The following is a 23,425-nucleotide window of genomic DNA, read 5'->3' as shown; positions in this document are numbered from 1 at the left end:
GGGACATGATAGAGGTATATAAAATCATGAGTGATGTTGAGAAAGTGGATAAGGAAAAGTTATTTACTTATTCCCATAATACAAGAACTAGGGGTCACCAAAAGAAATTAATAGGCAACAGGTTTAAAACAAATAAAAGGAAGTTCTTCTTCACGCAGCGCACAGTCAACTTGTGGAACTCCTTACCTGAGGAGGTTGTGAAGGCTAGGACTATAACAATGTTTAAAAGGGGACTGGATAAATTCATGGTGGCTAAGTCCATAAATGGCTATTAGCCAGGATGGGTAAGAATGGTGTCCCTAGCCTCTGTTCGTCAGAGGATGGAGATGGATGGCAGGAGAGAGATCACTTGATCATTGCCTGTTAGGTTCACTCCCTCTGGGGCACCTGGCATTGGCCACTGTCGGTAGACAGATACTGGGCTAGATGGACCTTTGGTCTGACCCAGTACGGCCTTTCTTATGTTCTTATGTTCTTATGTTCTTAGGAATCCACAGACCAAAACAAGCAAAAAGATCTCTAATCACATCTGTCTTAACTTTCCCTGTGCTACTTACATATCTGGGGTTCCAAAGGAGGAGTTTCTAGATATGCTGCTGCTGATTTTCCATACCTGGCTGTAACGGGTCTGGACTCACCCCTGCGGCGCCTCCTGCTGGTCGTCCAGGGAATTAGCTCACCAGCCTCTGGAGCGCCCTCTGCAGGGTGGTGATCCGCCTTGTCCTCTGCACTGGCCCCGTGTCCCTCCCAGGACCCCGGTGCCCCTTGCTCTGGGTGCTGCCCCTGGCAATACCCACACACGCTAGGTCTCCCCTCCCAGGGGAACCCCCACCCACTAACCCCACCTCGCCTCAGGATAAGGCCACTGCCAGTCACCATCTAGCCCCCACTCTCTGGGGCAGACTGCAGTATAGGCCACTCATCATCGGCAAGGTTGGGTTTGGACCTGCTGCCTTGGCCTAGCCCTGGGCTGCCCTCTGCAACCCCCAGTACCCCTTGGCCTATTACCAGGCCACAGCCTGGGGCTATCCAGGCTGGAGCTCCCCAGCTCCTCAGCCTTTCCCCAGCCCTGCTCCACTATAAGTACCCTGTCTAGCTCCCATGGGCGGCGGGAGAAGCTTCCTCTCGGGGAGGCTAGCTCCCCATCCCATCTCTTCCTCCCACCCCCACTGCACCCCAGCCCCTTCCCCTCCCCACTCTCCATGTGCGTCCCTCTTCTCTCGGCTCCCTGCCACCACTTGCTGGTCCTTTCACTCTCCCCATGGCCTCCCTGCCCCCACCCGCTGTGAGCTTCCTGTCCCTCCTCTCCTGGAGAGGAGGAGCCAGCAAGCAGCAGTGGGGGCTGAGCGGGGAACCAGCGAGTGGCAGCAAGTACCTCCAGAGAGGGGGGTGGAGAGAGAGGAGTAGCCAGGCAGCGGCGGGCGGGGTGGAGAACGCTGATGATGAGTTTTTATATGCCGCATGCAGGTTCCAGGGCGGCTGAGGAGGCGGTATCTGCGACTCAGCTTCCCCAGTTCATCTGGAGCCCAGGCAGATGACTGGTGAACCCGGGAAGCTGAGAACCAGATACCGCCTCCTCAGCTGCACCGGACCCTGCATGGCGCATAATAAATAAGCAAAAACTTCCTCCGGCAGAAGTCCACTCCCAGCAGGGAGAGGAAGAGGGAGGGCCATCACTACCCAGGTGTCTGGTGTGGGTCAGCTCTGGCTTAGCCTCTCCTGACGTATACTTGCTGCCCATGAATTTTCCCCTATATGGCTGGAGCCCTGGTCCTTTTACTGAACATAAAGGGGTTGAAGTAGGGTGGATGTGAAAATCTCACTGACGTTGCACTCCATGTGCTTTATGAAAATATGCTTATGAACATGAATTAAACATAACTGAAATATGCTTTGTGCTAAATGCCCCGTGTAACATATCATTAGAAAGGTTATAATCTACTAAGCGTGTTCATCCTATTTGTTTGCATGTATTATTTCTATGTCTGGAGTTAGGAAAATAAGGCCTTGGCTACACTCGCGGATTCACAGCGCTGCCGCGGCAGCGCTGTGAAGCGCGAGTGTAGTCGCGCCACCAGCGCTGCGAGAGCTCTCTCGCAGCGCTGCAAGTACTCCACCTCTCCGAGAGGAATAGCTTGCAGCGCTGCGAGGGAGCGTGCAGCGCTGCAGGCGCTGATTACACTGGCGCTTTACAGCGCTGCACTCGCTGCGCTCAGGGGGGGTGTTTTTTCACACCCCTGAGCGCAGCAAGTGCAGCGCTGTGAATTGCCAGTGTAGCCAAGGCCTGAGATATAAACTTGTACTCTGATGTAGTCAGATTAAGTGGAGGCCATTAAGAGTGCTTCAGAAACAATGAGTTGTGAATGGCTTTGTTTACTTGCAAACCTTCCTGTGTATGCGTGGGCCAGCCCAGGAAGAATGGAGACTGGGGTCTTACAGAGACCATGTCACCTGATACTGGAATCCATCTTAAACCTTCTACCTTTCCATTCAGAAGCAGGGGTGGGGGCCAAGCACAGACAAAAGACTCCTGCCTTGTGCCAAAGCTATTAAAGGGGGTGGAGCAGGACAAAGGAGGTGGCCAGTCCTGAGAAAACCCCTGATTACCACCTAAAATATCTGCTGGAACTAAAGAAGACTGAACCAGGGGAAAGGATTGAGCCCAGACTAGGAAGGAGTCTAGTCTGTGAAAGAAGCTTACTGAAATATCTTTGAGGGTGAGATATTACCTGTAATCAGATTCTTAATGTATTAGGCTTAGACTTGTGTATTTTGTTTTATTCTGCTTGATGACTTACTTTGTTCTGTCTGTTATTACTTAAAACCACTTAAATCCTACTTCTTATACTTAATAAAACCACTTTTATTAATAAACACAGTGTAAGTAATTGTTACCTGGGCAGGGGGGCAAATAGCTGTGCATATCTCTCTTTCAATGATAAAGAGGGCAAATATTTATGAGTTTACCCTGTATAAGCTTTATACAGAGTAAAATGGATTTATTTGGGGTTCAGGCTCCTAGAAAGGCTGAACACTGGGTGCTGGGAAAGTCCCTGTTAACTGAGAAGCCCCAAGGCTGAGTGAATCTCAGTGTCTAAATAACAGGAGTACTTGTGGCACCTTAGAGACTAACAAATTTATTAGAGCATAAGCTTTCGTGGGCTACAACCCACAGTGTCTAAGGAACTCCGGAGGGGTGTGGTCCTAACTCTGGCTCTGTGCTGGAGCTGAACTGGAGGGTCTGGCTCAGCAAGACACAGGGGAAGGGTGCCCGTTCTGGCCTGAGTCTGCAGGCAGCGCTGTTGGCTGCTCACACTCAGCATAGTGGGGCTGGGATGCTGACACTAAAGCCTGATGGATGACAATTAAATTGTCACCATTTTCAGTTACCTCTCTGCTGATCATTTTAGCAGAAACATCCAGGTCATGCGCTTCTCCCTCACAGCTGGATGCAAGGGCAGATCCTGGGGAGGGGGGCGGTGGGGCAAGGGCAGATATTGGGAGGGGGCAGTGAGGAAAGGAGAGCAGCAGAACACGGACCCTGGACTTCAGAAAAGCAGACTTTAACTCCCTCAGGGAACTGATGGGCAGGATCCCCTGGGAGAATAACATGAGGGAGAAAGGAGCCCAGGGGAGCTGGCTGTATTTTAAAGAATCTTTATTGAGGTTGCAGGAAAAAACCATCCCGATGTGTAGAAAGAATAGTAAATATGGCAGGCGACCAGCTTGGCTTAACAGTGATATCCTTGCTGATCTTAAACGCAAAAGAGAAGCTTACAAGAAATGGAAGATTGGACAAATGACCAGGGAGGAGTATAAAAATATTGCTCAGGCATGCAGGAGTGAAATCAGGAAGGCCAAATCACACTTGGAGTTGCAGCTAGCAAGAGATGTTAAGAGTAACAAGAAGGGTTTCTTCAGGTATGTTAGTGTAAGGGGTTGGACTCATCCCTGCGGCGCCTCCTGCTGGTTGTCTGGGGAATCAGCTCAATCCAGCCTCCGGAGCGCCCTCTGCAGGCAGGTGATCCGCCTTGTCACGACTTCTGGCCCCTGGGTCCCTCCCAGGACCCCGGTGCCCTTATCTGGGGGGCTGCCCTCTGGCAGAACCCCTTGCTCTGGGTTTCCCCTCCCTGGGGAACCCCCACCCACTATCCCTACCTCGCCTCAGGATAAGGCCACTGCCAGTCTCCAGCTAGCCCCCGCTCCCTGGGGCAGACTGCAGTATAGGCCACTCATCATCAGCAAGGTTGGGTTTGGACCTGCTGCCTTGGCCTAGCCCTGGGCTGCCCTCTGCAACCCCTAGTACCTCTTGGCCTTCTCCTAGGCCGCAGCCTGGGGCTTTCCAGGCTGGAGCTCCTCAGCCTTTCCCCAGCCCTGCTCCACTACAGGTAGCCTGTGTCTAGCTCCCTGCAGCCAGGCCCGTCTCTCTCCAAGTGCAGAGAGAGACTCTGTGTCTGAGCTCCTGGCTCCCTGCCTTTATAGGGCCAGCTGAGTCTGTTTGGGGCATGGCCCCAGCTGCAGCCACTTCCCCTGAATCAGCTCAGCCTTCCCTGCCCCAGCCTTCTCCCAGGGCTGTTCCAAGCCCCTCAGGGCAGGAGCGGGTGTCCACCCTGCTACAGTTAGCAACAAGAAGAAAGTCAAGGAAAGTGTGGGCCCCTTACTGAATGAGGGAGGCAACCTAGTGACCGAGGATGTGGAAAATTCTCTGAAAGGCCCAGGGAACAAGACAGCGACAGTTCATTGTTCTGCCTTTTTAATGCTTGGAAATGAGCCCAACCTAGCTCTCTCTGGGCACACAGACAAATTGTCCATAGGACTCAAAATGAGTGAATCCCTGGCCAGGGCCGGCTCCAGGCACCAGCTTACCAAGCAGGTGCTTGGGGCGGCCACTTCGGAGAGGGGCGGCACGTCCAGCTGTTCGGCGGCAATTCGGCGGACGGTCCCTCACTCCTGCTCGGAGCGAAGGACCTCCCGCCGAATTGAGGCCGCAGATTGCAATTGCGATCGTGGCTTTTTTTTGTTTTTGTTTTTGTTTGGCTGCTTGGGGCGGCCAAAACCCTGGAGCCGGCCCTGTCCCTGTCACCTAAACATGGGCTCAGCCCACATCTGTTAAAACCATTGACTAAACCAGTTCACACCTGGTGCTGCTGACCAAGTGTGCAGGTGACAGTTCTAAATGTACAGCGTCCAGTTCCAACTTTCACAAGACAAAAGCACAGTTCCTTTCTGCTTCTCTGAATTACCTGCTTCCGTCCTCACTGGGAAATCATTCTAACAGACATTTCCCCTTCCCAGTTCTTCCAACACCTGGAAATTTCTACATAAAGTTCACAGCCCTTCAGGTGAGAAAACCCTCCAGGTAGGACTTTCACAGCTGCCTTGGAGGTTTGCACATTTGGTGCCCATTAATTTAAAGAAAAATTGAGTATTTTTCAGACCCCTTAGGAAGCTTTGAAAACCCCAGCTCCGTGTGAACGCACAGATCACTGAAAGCCAATTTCTGCCCCTTGTGACCAGAGGAAAAACGACAGTTGAGCACTCATACTACACTAGAGAGCTCATTGCCCTGTTCCTGTAGCAGGATCTCAGACTGAGCAAATCTTAGTGCAGCTACGGTAACTGCTAACCTTTCCATTTGCACAGCCCCCCTCTCTCCTCCTACTTTGCATTCTGGATTTCCTGCAAGCAGCCAAATTACGTCTGGGTGCTCCAAGCCCCGCTCACTGAGCCTAGGGTGACCAGATGTCCCGATTTTATAGGGACAGTCCCGATTTTGGGGGCTTTTTCTTATATAGGCTCCTATTACCCCCCACCCCTTGTCCTGATTTTTTACACTTACTGTCTAGTCACCCTAACTGAGCCTCACATGGTGTTTCCATCTGAGCCAGGCTGATCCCCATGGAACAGTTCAGAACCACATTCAATTGGGATCCTTGAGTGAGATCTGAAGGGGTGAAATCACTTGACACTTCTCGGTTCAATTGTGAAGTCATAATTTATCCAGCTCCCTCTTCACCCTCAGCCCGGCTCCCACTGCCTGAAACTCCTCCGAACACTGAATCAAAGCCCCTTAATCCCTGTCTCTTTACTTTTGGTTTGGTTTTTAAATCTCTCTCTCTTTCTCTCGCACACACCACACACACCAAATTCCTGCCTCTTGTTACTTCACCTTTCTCTCTGTGTTGCCTCCAGAAGCAGTAACCGGCCAGGGCAACGAGAACAGCCTGGAGAGACAGGATCACCGCCAGAGCCACCATCCAGGGATTGACTCTCGGGAAAAACAGCTCTGCAAGAGAAAGTGCCATTGACTTGGGAACAAATATATACATAAGAACACAAGAACAGCCACACTGGGTCAAACAAATGTTCCATGTAGCCCAGTGTCCTGTCTTCTGACAGTGGCCAGTGCCAGGTGCCCCAGAGGGAATGAACAGAACAGGGCAATCATTGAGTGATCCATCCCCTGTCATCCATTCCCAGCTTCTGGCAGCTAGAGTTTTAGGGACACCCAAAGCATGGGGCTGCATCTACAATACAATACAGAAAGAAGTCACAATAACTATTCAGAATTTCCTAAACACATGAAAATGAAGTTACAAACACTTGGTAACTAATACCCTGCATTCCAGTTATAATCCTGGATTTTAATTTAAATTACATTACAGAACAGCAAAAAACAAACAAAAAAAGTAGAATGTCATTTTAAATTGCTCAGACTTTCACACATGAAAGTCATACAGTTTTGCTAATTATTGTCCTGGACCTGGCATGGTACTTTGGGAAGTGCTTGGTTCTGATTGTCCTGACATTTTATTGACTGCTTGGTGAATGTTTTATCTGCCCTCAAAGTCTTTTTTTTTTTTTTAAATGGGTAAGTACAATAAACCCTGAGCTGTAATCTAACCCCATTGTGCCACTTTGGCACAGGAAAAAAGTGAGACAGCACATAGATCTCCCTAAATCCAGGATTCCCTTCCTGTCGTTTATAAGGCCTTGGCTACACTTGCAGCTGTACAGCGCTGTGAGTTAAACCTGTCTTCGTGCAGCTGAGTAGGGAAAGCGCTGCAGTCTGTCCACACTGACAGCTGCCCAGCGCACTGTCGTGGCCACATTTGCGGCAATTGCAGCGCTATTGGGAGCGGTGCATTATGGGCAGCTATCCCACGGAGCACCTCTTCCCATTCTGGCACCGTGGGTTGTGGGAAGGGGGCGTGGGTGCGGGGCATTCTGGGTCCCGTCCCAACGCCCCGTGATGCATCGCTTCGCATCCCAGAAATCCCTTTGTTTCCGTCCACCTTTGGCGCCATCTTTCAACAGTTTTTGTGCAGCGCGATCTGTCTGCGGGAAATGGAGCCCAAACTGCTGAGGCGTATGCTGACTTATCTCGCCAGCACGTCACGTTTGGCTGTCGAACTATTCCTTAAGATCCAACGTGACAGTGAGAGTGAGGAGTCTGACGATGCTATCGAGCCGCGTAACGCGTACGACACGAAATTGCTTGTGGCATTCACGGACATGCTCAGCACCGTGGAACGCCGCTTTTGGGCTCGGGAAACAAGCATCGAGTGGTGGGATCATATCGTCGTGGAAGTCTGGGATGACGAGCAGTGGCTGCAGAACTTTCGGATGAGAAAAGCCACTTTCATGGGACTGTGTGAGGAGCTCGCCCCCACCCTGCAGCGCAAGGACACGAGATTGAGAGCTGCCCTGCCAGTGGAGAAGTGGGTGGCTATTGCAATCTGGAAGCTGGCAACTCCTACTCAGAAGAACCGTGACTCTGGGTAACATGCAGGAAATAGTGGATGGCTTTGCACAAATGGGGTTCCCTAACTGTGGAGGGGCGATAGATGGGACGCACATTCCTATTCTGGCACCACCCCACCTAGGATCCGAGTACGTTAATCGGAAGGGGTATTTCTCTATGGTTCTCCAGGCGCTTGTGAATCACCGTGGGCGTTTCATTGACATTAACACAGGCTGGCCTGGAAAGGTGCATGACGCACGCATCTTTCGGAACACTTGGCTGTTCAGGAAGATGCAGGCCGGGACTTTTTTCCCAGAGCGGAAGATCACGGTAGGGGAAGTTGAAATGCCCATTGTGATCCTTGGAGATCCCGCTTACCCGTTAATGCCGTGGCTCATGAAACCCTACACAGGGAGCCTTGACGGCAGCAAGGAACGGTTCAACTACAGGCTGAGCCGGTGCCGAATGACTGTAGAGTGTGCCTTTGGCCGTTTAAAGGGCCGCTGGCGGATCTCTGTATGGGAAGCTGGACTTGTCCAAACACAGCATCCCCGCGGTTATATCCGCGTGCTGTACCCTCCATAACATTTGTGAAGGGGAGGGTGAAACCTTCACTCAGGCATGGACCTCCGAGGTTCAACACCTGGAGGCTGAATTTGCACAGCCAGAGAGCAGGGCTATTACAGGGGCCCAGCACAGGGCTGCAAGGATTAGGGATGCCTTGAGGGAGCAATTTGAGGCTGAAAACCAGAAGTGATATCTGGTGCCCTGCACGGGAGTGAAGTGCAGTAGTTCCAATCTTTAGGAATCAGTGTTTGCTAAGCAGACTTGCAGTGCCTGTTTATTTCCTGGGCTAAGGAATCTTTTACTTTATGCAATAATAAAGAATGTTTTCAAAGCCAAAAAATCCATTTATTGAAAAGAAAATTTATTTATTGAAAAGAAACACAACTGAATCAGAAAGGGCAAGGGGGTGGAGTGGGGAACAGTGTAATCACAGATTCATGTATGTCCTGTCTGGTGTGCTGTGCAGTGAGTGCTGCACTTCAGGGCAGCTATACTGCATGGTGATGGGGGTTGAGTGCAGAGGATAAGGGTCGTGGTCTTCAGGGTTGGGTGGTGAAGATACTGGTGTTGGAGGCAGCGGGTGGTGTGAAGAACACGGAAGTTGGGGAAAGTGGGTTGGAGGTGACAGTGGGGCACAACGGAAAGAGTTTTGGGACAAGGGCTGTAGGGGGGGGTGCTGTTTGAGTTTGCGGTACTGCTCCTTCTGCATGGCTACAAGCTCCTGGATAGCATCTGCTTGGCGCTCCAGGATGCTTACGAGCCAATCCGTGCTTTGCTGCCGGTGCTCCATGCTTTGCCGCCGGTGCACTGCGTTTTCCTGGCGGATCCTGCTTTCTCTCTCCCTCCAGTCCTGTGCCTTCTCATTCTCTTTAATAGATTGCCGCATCACTTCTTGCAGCATGTCTTCTTTGCTTTTTCGCGGTCTCTTCCTGAGTCTTTGCAGTCTCTGAGCAGGCGATAAGAGGGACGGCTGAGGTCTCAAGGTTGATGCAGCTGTATAGGCAAAATGCAACATTTAACAGAGGCAGCATTGTTTATACCAGACAGAGTAATGATTTCCCCCGCATTTAAGGAGTAGAAAACACACAGGGTCTACACAATAGCATAATTTTCCCATCCCAAACAGAGCACACATATCCCACGGGAGCCTCAAAATGGTGAGTAAGGGGGACTGATTGTTTCAGGGTTGTACTGTCCTCTGGGTTTCTGTGCCTTGGGGAGAGCCAACAGCTTCAGGGGGCACCTACACTGAACACTGTCCCAACGTTTTCCACAGGAGTTCGTCCTGGACGATATCTCGCTGCTGAGGGTGACCTGGGAAGCAAGGGAAGGTCTTCTACTGCAATGCGGCTTCTGCCCTGGCCCATATGCAGCTTGCCTGTGTGCAGCAATGGTCCCCCCGCCCCTCGCGGCACAGTGGCGCGGACACGTTAGCCTGGCTGGGACAAGGACCATGGTGGCTCTCCCGATAAACCTGCGCAAGCGCATTGCACATGTTCTGGATGAGACATTCGAAGAGATTACCAAGGCCGATTACCGCGATGTGATAAACCACATCAATGCACTATTCCGCATCTAGGCATGCATGCCTAACCCTCCTCTCCCAAAGAGCCCGCACCGAAAAAATTCCTTCCCGAAAAAAAACCCGCTTACCGGGAACCTGCTCTTCTGTTTGTCCTCCACCAAGTACCGGCCGCTGCGACTGGCTACCTTCCTCCTGGCTCGAGAAGAGCTCCTGGCTGCATGGCTCCAGGGATTCCGGGGTGTCTCCATCCGGCCCACCACCATCACTCCCGTTTTCCTCCTCCTCCTCTTCCTTCTCCCCACCCCACACCGGCTCTGAAGTGTCCATGGTGGTGCTCGGAGTGGAGGTGGGGTTAACCCCAAGTATCGCATCCAGCTCTTTGTAGAATCGACAGGTCGCGGGGGGAGCACCCGAGCGGCCGTTTGCGTCACGGGCTTTGCGGTAGGCACTCCTTCACTTTAATCCTGCACTGCAGGGCGTCCCAGTCATGGCCCCTTTCCATCATGTCCTTTGATACCTTCCCGAAGGTATCGTAATTCCTACGGCTGGAGCGCAGCTGGGACTGGACAGCTTCCTCCCCCCAAACACTGATGAGGTCCAGCAACTCGCGATTGCTCCATGCTGAGGCTCGCTTGGCGCGTGGTCACCTGGAAAGATTCGCTGATAGCACTCCACACCACGCCGGGCTGAGCAAACAGGAAGGGGATTTTTAAAATTCCCGGGGAATGTAAAGGGCGGGTCACATGGTTGGTTACCTGAGGCCAGGGCAGTAGAGTTTGAACTGATGACCAGAGTGGCTAGAACAGGCACTGTGGGATACTGCCGAATAATTCTGGATGCCAGTCACAGCGCATTGGGCGGCCACACTGGCATTGCAGCGCTGCAGCGGCAGCGCAATACTCGCTATTCCTCTCGGGGAGGTGGAGTACATGCAGCGCTGCAACCACGGAGATACAGCGCTGCAAATGCCTTGCCAGTGTGGACGGGGAGTGAGTTACAGCGCTGGGGGTGGCTTTACAGCGCTGTAACTCGCAAGTGTAGCCAAGGCCTAAGTAAGACGACTCTGTTACATCACTCTGGCAATGTAGGGTCCTTAAAAGTTTCACGGGTTTTATACTCCTGGGGGAATTGACTGAGAATGGGAACAGTTAACTAACAATAGGAACAATAGGCAGGCTGCTGCATTTCTGCCTCTGAGAAGGAGATCAATTAACCATCAACAGCAACTTTAACAACTTTACTACACAGTCAGGGGGCTACATTTGTGCCGCCGAGAATGAGATCAATTAACTCAGGCAGGCTCCTTCGTTTGTGCCTCTAGCCTGCCCCCTGCATAATAAAAAGCCCGACCCTCACACTCCAGGGAGCTGCAGAGAGAGGGACGTCCTTCTCTCTCTTGCTTGTTGGGATGCACATAGGTACTTCCCCCCCCCCCCGACCCCCGCTGGTGATCACGCAGGCACATATGCCTAGGCCCCCTCCCTCCCGTCTCTGAGGCTACGCCAGCAGGGTACACTGGAACAGTCGCACTGCCTCCTTGGCTGCCTGGGAAGTGGATTGTGTCTCCAGCCCCGGCAGATTTTTTTCCTCATTTTTCTGCACAGGAGGCACAGAGAAATGCAGGCCATATGAATTATGTGCCCCCACAGGGGCGCAGAATCCCCCCAGGAGTATATTATCTACCCCCTTCCTAATAGTTCCTTACATTCTGTTTGCTTTTTTGAATGCCACTGCTGAAGATGTTTTCAGAACTATCTGCAATGATTCCAAGATCTTTTGCTTGAGTGAGACCTGATAATTTTGTATATATAGTTAGGATGATGTTTTCCAATATGCATTGCTTTGTATTTATCAATGTTGTATTTCATCTGCCATTTTGTTGCCCAGTCACCCAGTTTTGTGAGATCCCTTTGTAACTCTTCACAGTCTGCCTGGGACTTAACTGTCTTGAGTAGTTTTGTATCATCTCCAGGTTTTGCCATCTCACTGTTTACCCCTTTTTCCAGATCATTTATGAGTATGGTGAACAACACGGGTCCCAATACAGACCTTGAGGCACATCACGATTTACCTTTCTTCTTTCTGAAAGCTGACCATTTATTCCTACCCTTTGTCTCCTGTCTTTTAACCAGATACTGATCCATGAGAGGACCTTCCCTCTTGTCGCCTAGTGGCCTAATTAATTCATATATGATAATATGTAATAGTAAATTGTGTCATGATAGGAAGTAGAGAAGTAAATGGTAGTAAGAATTCATATATAGCATTTAGATTGTTTTAGCATTTATATCGCCTTTCAATTCTTTCCATGCTTTCCCTTTTTCTGTACTTTGCACCCTGCCAGCCCCCCGTTCTGAACAGGAGGAAGGAACGGTCGAAGACCGTTGGGAGATGCGCATTGGATAAGCTGCTCAGTGCTCACCCCGCTGATGAGGCAGGAAGAAAATATAAGGGCATTTAGGCCTGAGTAAGGGTAATATTTTTGCATTACTAACCAAGAATATGCTTTAAGTGTAACCAAAAGGTGAAATCTGTTGGTATGCATGTGAAAGAGAAGTATGAAGGCCATCTCTAGAGCCAGATGGTCAAGGGAGGAATGAAGAGACTTGAAGATGCCACGAGCTTATTGGAAAGAGCAATATTGATCGCCCGGAAGCTAAAAGTAAACACCCACAAAGATAAAATAATGCGGACGTCGAGACCCAGACCTTCCCCATCCTGGGAATGTTGGGCCCCCCTGGCCTCAGGATGCAGACCACAGGACTAGTCACAGGACTGATTATAACCTGACTGTGCAAAACCCATAGACTCTAATGGGTGACAAGGACAATAAAACCAGGTTTTTTTTAGCCATTACAAACATTTAATCTATCTCCCCATGTAAGTATTCTCACACTTCTTATCAAACTGTCTGTACTGGGCTATCTTGATCATCACTTCAAAAGTTTTTTTTCTCTTACTTAATTGGCCTCTCAGAGTTGGTAAGACAACTCCCACCTTTTCATGCTCTCTGTATGTGTAGATATATCTCCTCAATATATGTTCCATTCTATGCATCCAAAGAAGTGGGCTGTAGCCCACGAAAGCTTATGCTCAAATAAATTTGTTAGTCTCTAAGGTGCCACAGGCACTCCTGTTCTTTTTGTGGATACAGACTAACACGGCTGCTACTCTAAAACCAGGGGTGTTTGCCAGAAAGCTTTGGGTTCGTCTTGCCAGCATGTGGGAGCATCGGTTGTGACCGACAAGGACCCGGCTTCTCCAGTCAAGACCAATCTAACTGGCCATTAGATTGCCTCAAGCTACAGACTAGTAACTATAACATCGTTGGCAAGACTTGTGTGTGTATGTATGGATATGCATTGATTTATTATGTTGTATTCTCAATAAACGCAGCGTGTTGCCTTTTCTCCTGAAAAAGATCTCGTTTGCTTTCTATAAGCATAACACTTATCCCATGACAGCTTACTTTGCTTAAGAGCCTTTGGTGAGGGACCTTGTCAAAGGCTTTCTGAAAGTCTAGGTACCCTGCATGCACTGGATCCCCCTTCTCCACATGTTTGTTGACACCCTCAAAGAAGTCTAATAGATTAGCAAAGCATGATTTCCCTCTACAAATGCCATGTTGACTTTCCCCCAACAAATCATGTTCACATATGTGCCTGATTTTTCTGTTCTTTACTATAGTTTCAACCTATTTGTCTGGTACTGAAGTTAGGCTCCAGAGATGATCCTGACAGTTACAGTCTGGTGAGCCCTTTTTTTTTTTTTTTTAAATAAATAAGAATTTTCTCCATCCCCCCCATTGAGAACTGTGATGTTCACGGCACATGCGCGCACACACACAAGTCAAATACTAACAAAAATACTTTTGCTTGAAGGTTGACGCGTAACAGGACTTTGTTTCTTAGAATCCAAAACCATAACACACAAGAACCCAAAACAGAGAGGGGCTGTTCCCTAAGGCAGCAGGCAGAACTCCCACCTTAAAGGGTCCTAGAGCTTGGTCTCCAGCACAAGCCCAAATATCTACACTGCAATTTAAGCTGCCCGTAGCCCAAGCCCTGCAAGCCTGAGTCAGCTGGCATGGTCCATCAGTAGATTTTGTATTACAGTGTAGGCACATCCAAAGACAACTAAGGTTGCTCAGAAGTTACTAAGAAGTGCTCAGCATGTTGAAGGCCCAGGCCAATACATGGGAAACACAATGATAAATACTCTCTGCCCACATCTGCAGCGTCTCTGTCTATCCATGTGGAGCACGGACGGGCACTGACCTGCTACGTAAATGGTCGACTCTCTCTCCTGGTTGAGACGGGGGTTCTTGATACAGCAGGACACTTTCTGGTTGGACTCTTCTGTTAGAACAATGGCAATCTCTGCTTGAAACAGGCCATCGGCCTCTCGGGATATGTTTTCAGAGACTGATGGTAAGAGCTGCCCCTGGAGATCTCTCCACTGAGCCTCGGGCTGTGGGTACCATCCGGGTGATCGACACACCACCCGGATCCCTCTGTCCTGATGTCCCGCCACAGAGATGACAGGAGCAGAGCCCAAACCTACAGAAAAAATAAATGAACTTGTGATAATCCTACAGTGCCCAGTAATGAGCCAAAAGCTTTATTGCAGCGTTATCAAAAGCCATTTCCTATTAAACTAATAATTGAATGTGAGTCCATGAGTGCAGTAGGTCAGTTAATCTGGTCAGATTCCTATTTGATAAACAGTAAAATTAATGTCAGGTATCAGAGGGGTAGCCGTGTTAGTCTGGATCTGTAAAAAGCAACAGAGAGTCCTGTGGCACCTTACAGACTAATACATGTATTGGAGCATTAAGCTTTCGTGGGTGAATACCCACTTCGTCAGATGCATGTTAATTAATGTTAATGTCAGGGCTTTTTCTTGCTCCAGTTTAGTTAAAATGATTTAGTTAATCAAGTGGGGGGAGGGGTAGCTCAGTAGTTTGAGCATTGGCCTGCTAAACCCAGGGTTGTGAGTTCAATCCTTGAGGGGGCCACTTAGGGATCTGGGGCAAAATCAGTACTTGGTCCTGCTAGTGAAGGCAGGGGGCTGGACTCGATGACCTTTCAGGGACCCTTCCAGCTCTATGAGATAGGTATATCTCCATAAGTGCAAATCCCTGGTTTGGACACTCTGAAATCAGGAAGGAATTGACTCAAGCTAAATCAATATAAGCCATTTCCAAACTCATGTAAGTGTCCACACAGAGGTTTGCACTAGTTCATTGAAACCAATGCACATATATGTGTAGACAAGCCTTAAATAATTCACTAACAAAAAACATCATTCTAAGGGAGTTCAGGTTGCCTTGGCCTCCATTATCTAGTGTTTGTGGGTTTGTTTTGCTCAGTGTAGTTCCTGGCTTTCAGAGGTACCAAATTTTCTGCTACTCACTTCTGGCATTCTGCAGGGGGCCTGGCCTGGCCACTTTTCAATACAGATGAACCCCTGCCCCTCCCCTTCCCCCCAAGGCCATGCCTCCCAGCCAGGCCAGAAGCTGGAGCCCGGCCAGCTCTGGGGAGCCACACGCCCACCACCTGCACTCGGTGGGGGGCTGGGGAGGCAGGGACATGGGCAGGGGGCTACTCTCCGGCCCCCCCACCCCAGGCAGATGGAGGAGCCCAAGCTCCCCAGCCCAGTTTCTGGCTTCCAGCTTGGCTGGGGGCCGAGGCCTCGGGGGAAGAGGAGGGGCAGGGGCAGGGCCACAGAGGGGATGGGGCCTTGTGACCCCCCCTTTTAGGAAGAATACATCACCCCTTACCGGGGCTGGTGACTTTGCATTGGGACTAAGGAGGGAGGCTGTAGCCAGGTAAATGGGAGGCTGTCGCTCTGTGGGGTTTGCAGAGAGCGGCAGAAGAGGGCACCGAAGGGGCTTGCTGGGGACAGTTCACTGGCACTGAAGTCGACCAGGAGCACCCAAGACTCACAGCTGGACTGGAACTTTGCCCAGGATCCCTGAACGCTGAATGTAGCTGCAGTGCTCAGCATCTACCCTCCCGTATTGTGGTACCACCAGGCCGGTGGGTCCTGCTGTTGGATCTAACCCCGTTTTGCTGTTCCCACTATGTTCTCCGCAGTTGTTTGTCTACCTTCATCCTTCTGTAAGTCAATATAATTGACTTATACTTGTGGTACTATTCTGGGGTGTTTGCATTTACCCTGGGGGGTGGGGGGGAGGGTTGGAACAGGTGCCCTTGTGGTGGAAGGGAATTACCCCGCTGTGCTCCACAAAATACTTCTCAGTGCAGAATTAAGGCTGCCCAGCAGTGCCCTGGTTCCTTTCCAAAATGCAGAGAACAGCTAAACTTACACTCCTGAAACCCAAGAGATACAAAGTAACAGCCACGGCGCCCCAGCCCTGCCACCTGAACCCCGCCTTCTGGGCTGGCAATAGGCACTAGGAACGGTTCAGTAAAGGTGGTGCCATAACACACAGGCGTGAGGGAGGGTGATGGGAAGGTGTCATTGCTGGTGTTGTGTTTCTCAGATTTGGACTCCGGCATCTATCTGCCTGCACTCCCACTGCCTTCCCCGTGTTCGGAGTCGCTGTAGTGACTGGGGGAGGGATTCATTCGAGCAGGCTGGCAGAGCTGCCACTGTGATAGGAGGAGAGGGATCACGCATGTGTCTCATTTCAGTGCTGAGGTCTGTAGGCTGTGTCGGCAGAAGTGCACAAAGGCATATTCTTGTCATGGGGGTTGTCAGCAGTCTGGTGTTCACTGCACCTGACCTAAGCCTCATATCACGGTTACAGACCTAGCTACACCTGCCCCCTGGCTGGTCTGTCTGGCAGCACCTTCAGGGGTCAACCTCCTGCCTTCACCTGTCCTTGGGGGCAATTCCTCAGCTCTCCCACTCTTAGACCAGGCGCTGGGCTACAGGACTCACTGTATCAACCACTGTTACCCTGTGGGTGCCAGACACCAGCTGAGATCAGTCCCAGTGAGGGGAGGATCAGAGCCATCATCTGGCACCCTGGTGTGCACAAAAACATTGTAATAACTACCTGTTAATATCACCTGACTTTCTATTGGTGTCTGTGCGTCTCATTAATCCCTGGCTCTCATGACCCTCAATTTAGCCCATTGACACTACCCCCGAGTCCAGTGACCCACAGCAATTCTCAAGACAATCTGAGCCTGGGTCTGGATTTTAGAGCCCTTAGAAAAAACAGCTGTTAACAGTCAACTAGAATAACCTCAACCAGAGCAGAGCTGCTGCTCCACTAAAATGAGATAAATCAGGTGTCATCTCGCAATGGCCCCCCTGACCCCACTCATTACCCTGCTGAAGATGTCAAAGTATCACAGCAAGTTACTGACCTGCCACCTGCAGTTCCAATAAAGCTTCTTCGTAAGTGACACTGGACTGAAAAAAGCACGTGTACTGTCCCTCGTCGAAGAGTCGGATATCGCGTATTCTCAGGGAAACTCTCCCATCGGTGATGTCATCTCTCAAGAGCTCAGTTCTTCCTTGATATTCCGGCATCTGCTGTCTGTACTGATCCTGCCCATCACGGTACAGGTGCACCACTGCAGAGTACTGGGATTGGAACCATCTCACCTCCATGTTCTCAGCGCTCATCCTGGGGGAGAGGTGGCAGGACAGGACGGCCTCACCCCCTAGGGAGGCAGTGACTGGACGGTCAGGTCCAATCACTGTGAACTGTGCTGTGAAACGTACAATGAAAAAAGGAAATTAAATCGGCGAGAGGCTGGAGGTGGCATTAATTCAGCAGTGAGATATACAGTACGGGAGCGCCCTGCACTAGCAGTGAACACCATGTACCCAGGCAGTGTTCTCGACATGTCTAGGAGTGCAGAGAGTCACAGGGTTGGCCTCTGACCCCCTCTGGGGTCTGCTCAAGGAATGTCCCCTTAGGTCTCAAGCCTTCAGCCATCACCTCTCTCTGGGCAGGGATCCACGTCCTTCTCCCGCCACACTGAGGTTTTACAGCTCCCTACAATTCACTGTGGCTTTCCCAGCAGGCCTGAGAAAACTCCAGCACCTGCATTTTGCCTTCTCTCCTAGAGCTACGAACAGCATGTGCCAGCAGTTACCAGTAACCAAATAGCTCTTCCAAAGCAGAGCAGAAGTCTGACAGAGAAAATGTACCGTAAATCAAAGGTCTGAACACATTACGCTTATACCAAATAATTCTCATCTGGCACATGAGACTCGCTGGTAGGGCCATCTTTAAACATTTCTATAATGTTATATGCCCTCCTGATTAACAGGCCATGTCAGTTTGTAGCCTAAAATCCCAGTCTCTTCTGAGTTTAAATCAAGGATTTAACCAAAAAAAAATCTTTGTTCTCTTCGACTTCTGGGAGCTGGTCTGAACTACTTTAAGCAATTTCCCCTCTGGGTGGTTGTGACAGGATCCCCAGGGTACAACTTGGAACTGGGGCCTGGGGGATGGGGACATGGGCCGGGGGCTGCTCTCTGAGGCCCCCCCATGCTGCACACAGGTGGAGGGTCCGCCATGGCTCCCCACAGCTGCCTATACAGATCTTATCATAGCTGGGCTGCGGCTCTGAGACCCTGCTCCCCAGCCAGAGCCGGGTTGGGGAGAGCTGCGCGGGCAGCTGTGGTGACCCTGGGTCCCTTCACCTGCACTGAGTGGAGATCCGGGGAGCAGGGACACGGGCAGGGGCTGCTTTTGGCAGCTTCCAGATTGGCTGGGGGTGGGGACTCCAGGGGAAGAGGAGGGCGGGGCAGGCCCTTGGGGGAAGGGGAGGGGCCTCAGGTGGTGGGGGCCCCCAGCCCTCCCGCTTTTGAGAAGGCTCCAATGCCCTTGGTTGAAATTCTCTAAGCTCTTCAACTAAAACCACATTATTTTAGGTAAAATATTGAACAGATATATTAACTGCAGCAGCGGTTCTCAAACTGTGGGTTGGAACCTGAAGTGGGTCATCAGCCCTTTTTAATGGGGTTGCCAGGGCTTGTGTTGGACTTGCTGGGCCCTGGGGTCGAAGTCAAAGCCCAGGCCCCACCATCCAGGATGGACGCCAAAGTCCGAGGGCTTCAGCCCTTGGTGGCGAGGCTCAGGATACAGATCACACACCTGGGGCTTCAGCTTTGCTCCCCCTCCCCCACCAGGGCAGCGGGGTGCAGGCTTCAGTCCCCCCTCTTGAGGTCATGTAGTAATTTTTGTTGTCAGAAGGGGGTCACGGTTCAATGAAGTTTGAGAACCTCTGCACTACAGAAAGATAGATTTTAAGTGATTATAAATAGCAGGCAGAGAGATCAGAATAGATTACATAAGAAAAAATCACAGTGTAAATTGTACAGACTAAGCAAGATTTGAATCAAGCAGTTTCTCACTCTACCCGATGTTACAGGCAGCTCACAGTTCTTAACACACTGGCTGTATTCCCTTTCAGCCTGGGACCAATCTCCTCAGTTCAAAGTCTTTATCTTCCCTCAATCTTCCAGGTGTTCAGAGGGGGGAGCAGAGAGGCCCAGTTGTGATGTCATCGTCCCTCATTTACATTTTCTCTCCAGGTGCTAGAAAGATGCTTGATGTGATGTGGGAGTTGGTAGCCGCTGTGGCATGCGTGCCCTCTATGAGAAGCCTGTGGAAGAGCGGATTCTCCTTGATGGACCATCAACACCAGTCTGGCCAGTGACACTTGCTCCTTTGTTGCCATTGAAAGCCTAGGTCTGGGTGTCTCCCACTTACCACATATTTCAGTAACAAACCTATAGCAATACTTCATAACTTCACATGAAATGATGGTACATAGAATTCAACAGGATAGTCAACAGATCAAGGGAAAGTGTGGGACCCGTACTGAATGGGGGAGGCAACCTAGTGACAGATGATGTGGAAAAAGCTGAAGTACTCAATGCTTTTCTTTGCCTCAGTCTTCACAGACAAGGTCAGCTCCCAGACTGCTGCCCTGGGCAACACAGTATGGGGAGGAGGTGAGCAGCCCTTTGTGGTGAAATAACAGGTTAAGGACTATTTAGAAAAGCTGGACGTGCACAAGTCCATGGGTCTAGATCTAAGGCATCCGAGGGTGCTAAAGGAGTTGGCGGATGTGATTGCAGAGTCATTGACCATTATCTTTGAAAACTTGTGGCAATCTGCGGAGGTCCCAGATGATTGGGAAAAGGCAAATATAGTGCCCATATTTTAAAAAGGGACGAAAGAGAACCTGGGGAACTACAGACTGGTCAGCCTCATCTCAGTCCCTGGAAAAATCATGGAGCAGGTCCTCAAAGAATCCATTTTGAAGCACTTGGAGGATGGAGCTTGGCTGTTCTCAGTGGTGGCAGATGACAGAACAAGAAGCCATGGTTTCAAGTTGCAGTGGGAGATGTCTAGGTTGGATATTAGAAAACACTATGCTTGTCAAGCCAGGCCTTATAAACCTCTAAGGATGGAGATTCCACCACCTCCCTAGGTAACCCATTCCAGTGCTTCACCACCCTCCTAGTGAAATAGCCTCTGGCATGTAATCTGCTCCTTGGATTGTGCAACCGAGTGACACTAGCCAATATCTTCGGTCCCAGACACAACCCTAGGAACCTCCTTCTTCCAGTGTCCAGTTATGCCCATTGGACGCTGCAAGCTTATATGAGTTTGTCAATTTAACAAAGAAATTGGTATGTACCAGGCTTGTTATCCCAAGGGGAGTCTCTGACACACTCCAAACCAAACGCACTGCTTCAGGTAGAATAAACAAACAGATTTATTAACTACGGAGATAAATTTTAAGTGATTATAAGGCAAAGCACAACAAGTCAGATTTGGTCAAATGAAATTAAAGCAAAACGCATTCTAAGCTGATCTTAACACTTTCAATGTCCTTAAAAACTTAGATGCTTCTTACCACAGGCTGCCTGGCTGCTCTTCAGCCAGGCTCTCCCCTTTGATCCCCACTTCAGTCGCTTGGTGGTGGTGGTGTCTGTAGGTGTAGGTGGAAGAGAGAGAGCATGGCAAAGGTCTCTCCCTTTTATCTTGTTCTTTTTTCCTCTTGGCTTTGTCCCCCCCTTCAGAGTCAGGTGAGCATTACCTCATCGCAGTCCCAAACTCCCCAAAGGAAGGGGGTGACTCACTCGAGAGTCCAACAGATCCTTTGTTGTTGCCTAGGCCAGCGTCCTTTGTTCCTGTGAGGCTGGACTGGGTTTGTCCCATACCTGCCCTGATGAGGTGTGAACTGCCTCTCTGCTCCTGGAGAGTTTTGCCTGGGCTCATTTTAAGCCATGAGGATACATTTTCAGCCTCATAACAACATACATGAAATTATAACCTATAACACTACTATAATGTTACTTGTAACTACAATTACTATAACATTACTGTAACAACGATGCTCAGTGCATCTTGAGCTTTCCGAAGACATCCGACATGACAAACTTTGCATTGGACACCACACAATCATTTTACAAGGATGAACATGGGGTGCTGGGTGTTCCCCCGAGTTACAAAGCGTCACATCCTCCCCGATGGAGTAGATTACAGTCCTGAGCCCACAAAGCTACATATAGCACATATAGATGCTATTTATCAAGGGGTACAAAAAATACACAGAACATTCATAATGTTAATTCAGTAATCCCCAAAATACTGCATGTGGTTCCAATATCAGTAACCGGAGTTCACATGTGAACGTTATACACTGTCCCTATTATCTCTGAATAGAGCTCCTTGGCTATAATGGATCCTGGGGGGTCTGGTTCTCTGATACACCAAGGACTTTTCATGCTGCTCCAGTGTGGAGGCCTCTCCAACCGGTGTAGGGATGGTGTAAAGATATGAAAACTGATCATTATCACTATGCAGGTAAAGTTACAGGTCAGATAATGGAGAGGGAGAAGGCGGCAGATAGAAAAGTGCTGGGGGCAGAGAACCAGCCATTGTGGAACTACACAGAAAAGGGTGGGGGGGGGGTCTCAGGGCAGAGACTCAGCATCCAGCAACAGAGAGAGCTGGTTAAATTAGCAGGATGGAAACCACAGCAGGAGCAACCAAAATGCCTGAGTAGTTGTGGGAGCAGCCCCGGGGGTGGAGTGGGACATAAAGTCTTCACCAAGGGCACAGAATGAAGAAGCCAGTAAATATCCTTCCATCCTCATTGTGAGATGAGGTCTCGCTCTCGGCCCTAGCCAGATGTGCCTAGTGCAATGGATTCATGATTTGTTTGTGGCTGAAGAGTCTGATCTGTGACTTACACGGTCCAGCCATGTAATCTATAGGAATTGGACAGTGTCTCTTTAAATAGTATGTGAGCCCTGTAATGATGCTCACCATGTTCTATGTCTTAGAAGCTTCTAGTCAGAGCAGCAGCATGTGTGTAGCTAGGCCTGACAACAAGACTGTGTTTAGGCAGCAAACACGGTTACTGGGGACCCAGATGTGCCCTGTGGTTTCTCCACGTTGCTGGTTGTTGGCAGGTTGCGCAGATGTGGTTTATAAGACATGGCAGTGATATAAGATGGATGTTAGTGAACAGCAATAGAACAGCAGCAAACCCAGCGAGGAGGCCGGAGCTCCTACCTGATGCCAGCCTGTGAACCTCTAGAGCGAGGCAGAGAGCGACATAGCCGGGCAGAGCGGAGCTCACTGTGGAGCCGGGGGAGAACACGGGAACCTTCCCCGTCATCGTAGCTGGGTCTGGGGAACAGGAGAAATAACAAACCAGACGGTGAGTGAGTGAGTGGGATGCAGTGACAGCACCACGGGGCAGTGGGGAGGAGGAAACAAACCCCACTGCTGCCCAACATACACCAGAAGGGAAGGGATTTCCCCCACAGCCCTTGTCTGCCCTGGCTCTGAGCAGGGTCAGATGTCCCTGTGCCAGCGGCCGGTCCGTACCACACTCACACCATGGCTGCATCTGTAGAGCTCTCTGGTCTATTAGACTGTAAGAAACTCTCCAGGGCAGGGACAGTCCCTGACTATTGGTGTGTCCAGGGCCTGGCACAACGGGGCCCCCATCTCGCTTGGGGCATTTAGGCACTACTGCAGAATGGGACGTATTAAGGAAAACAAGCCAGTGTGCTATGAATGGCCACTGATTGCTGTGGGGAAAAAGGGGCTCCATTGCCTGACCTCACCTGTCCCAGACTCCTCCCCTCCCCCGCTGAGCTCCAACCACTTTCACTTGGTCCCCCCCTGCAGACTCCCATTGCCCCTGCACCTGGCACCTCCCTGTGCATCCAGATCCCCCACTGAGCTGCCTGCACCCTGACTGCCCCCCACAGAGCCCTCTTACCCCCCCCCCACAGAACCCTCTTACCCCCATCTGGATCCCCCACACTAAGTCCCTCTGCACTTGGATCCTGCTGCTGGGCTGAGCCTCCCTGCCCACATCTGGTGAGCCTGTCACAAAAGGGGCAGGGCCCCAGGGTGTTTCTGTGGCAGGCCTGGCCCTTGTGCTGTGTCAGGGTCAGGTTCAGTCTCACTGCCAAGTCCCTGTCCCAGGGGGGTGGGGAAGGCTGCAGGGTGATCTCCCACCTCCATGCAGCCAGTGGCCTGTGCTCCCCACTGCCATGGTGGAGCTTCCACATTTATTTATTATAAAAAACAAAAATCAGAATGTTAAAATATTATGCAC

General features: G+C 50.5%; 1 protein-coding gene across 1 annotated transcript in view; it reads right to left on the bottom strand.

The window, feature by feature from the left end:
• LOC135885256 (butyrophilin subfamily 1 member A1-like) overlaps window positions 1-22,471 on the bottom strand; it is a 39,601-nt gene extending 17,130 nt beyond the window's left edge. The window contains exons 1-4 of the mRNA XM_065412883.1: window positions 22,366-22,471; window positions 17,180-17,527; window positions 14,114-14,395; window positions 6,142-6,286 (exon numbers count right to left, since the gene is read on the bottom strand). Coding sequence (XP_065268955.1) covers window positions 6,142-6,286; window positions 14,114-14,395; window positions 17,180-17,527; window positions 22,366-22,471 — 881 coding nt within the window. The remainder of the gene's footprint in view (window positions 1-6,141; window positions 6,287-14,113; window positions 14,396-17,179; window positions 17,528-22,365) is intronic.
• Window positions 22,472-23,425: the final 954 nt, after the last annotated feature.

The sequence above is a fragment of the Emys orbicularis genome, chromosome 11 (genome assembly GCF_028017835.1).
Source record: "Emys orbicularis isolate rEmyOrb1 chromosome 11, rEmyOrb1.hap1, whole genome shotgun sequence".
NCBI classification, from domain to species: domain Eukaryota; kingdom Metazoa; phylum Chordata; order Testudines; family Emydidae; genus Emys; species Emys orbicularis.
This window is presented reverse-complemented; position numbering and strand designations above follow the sequence as displayed.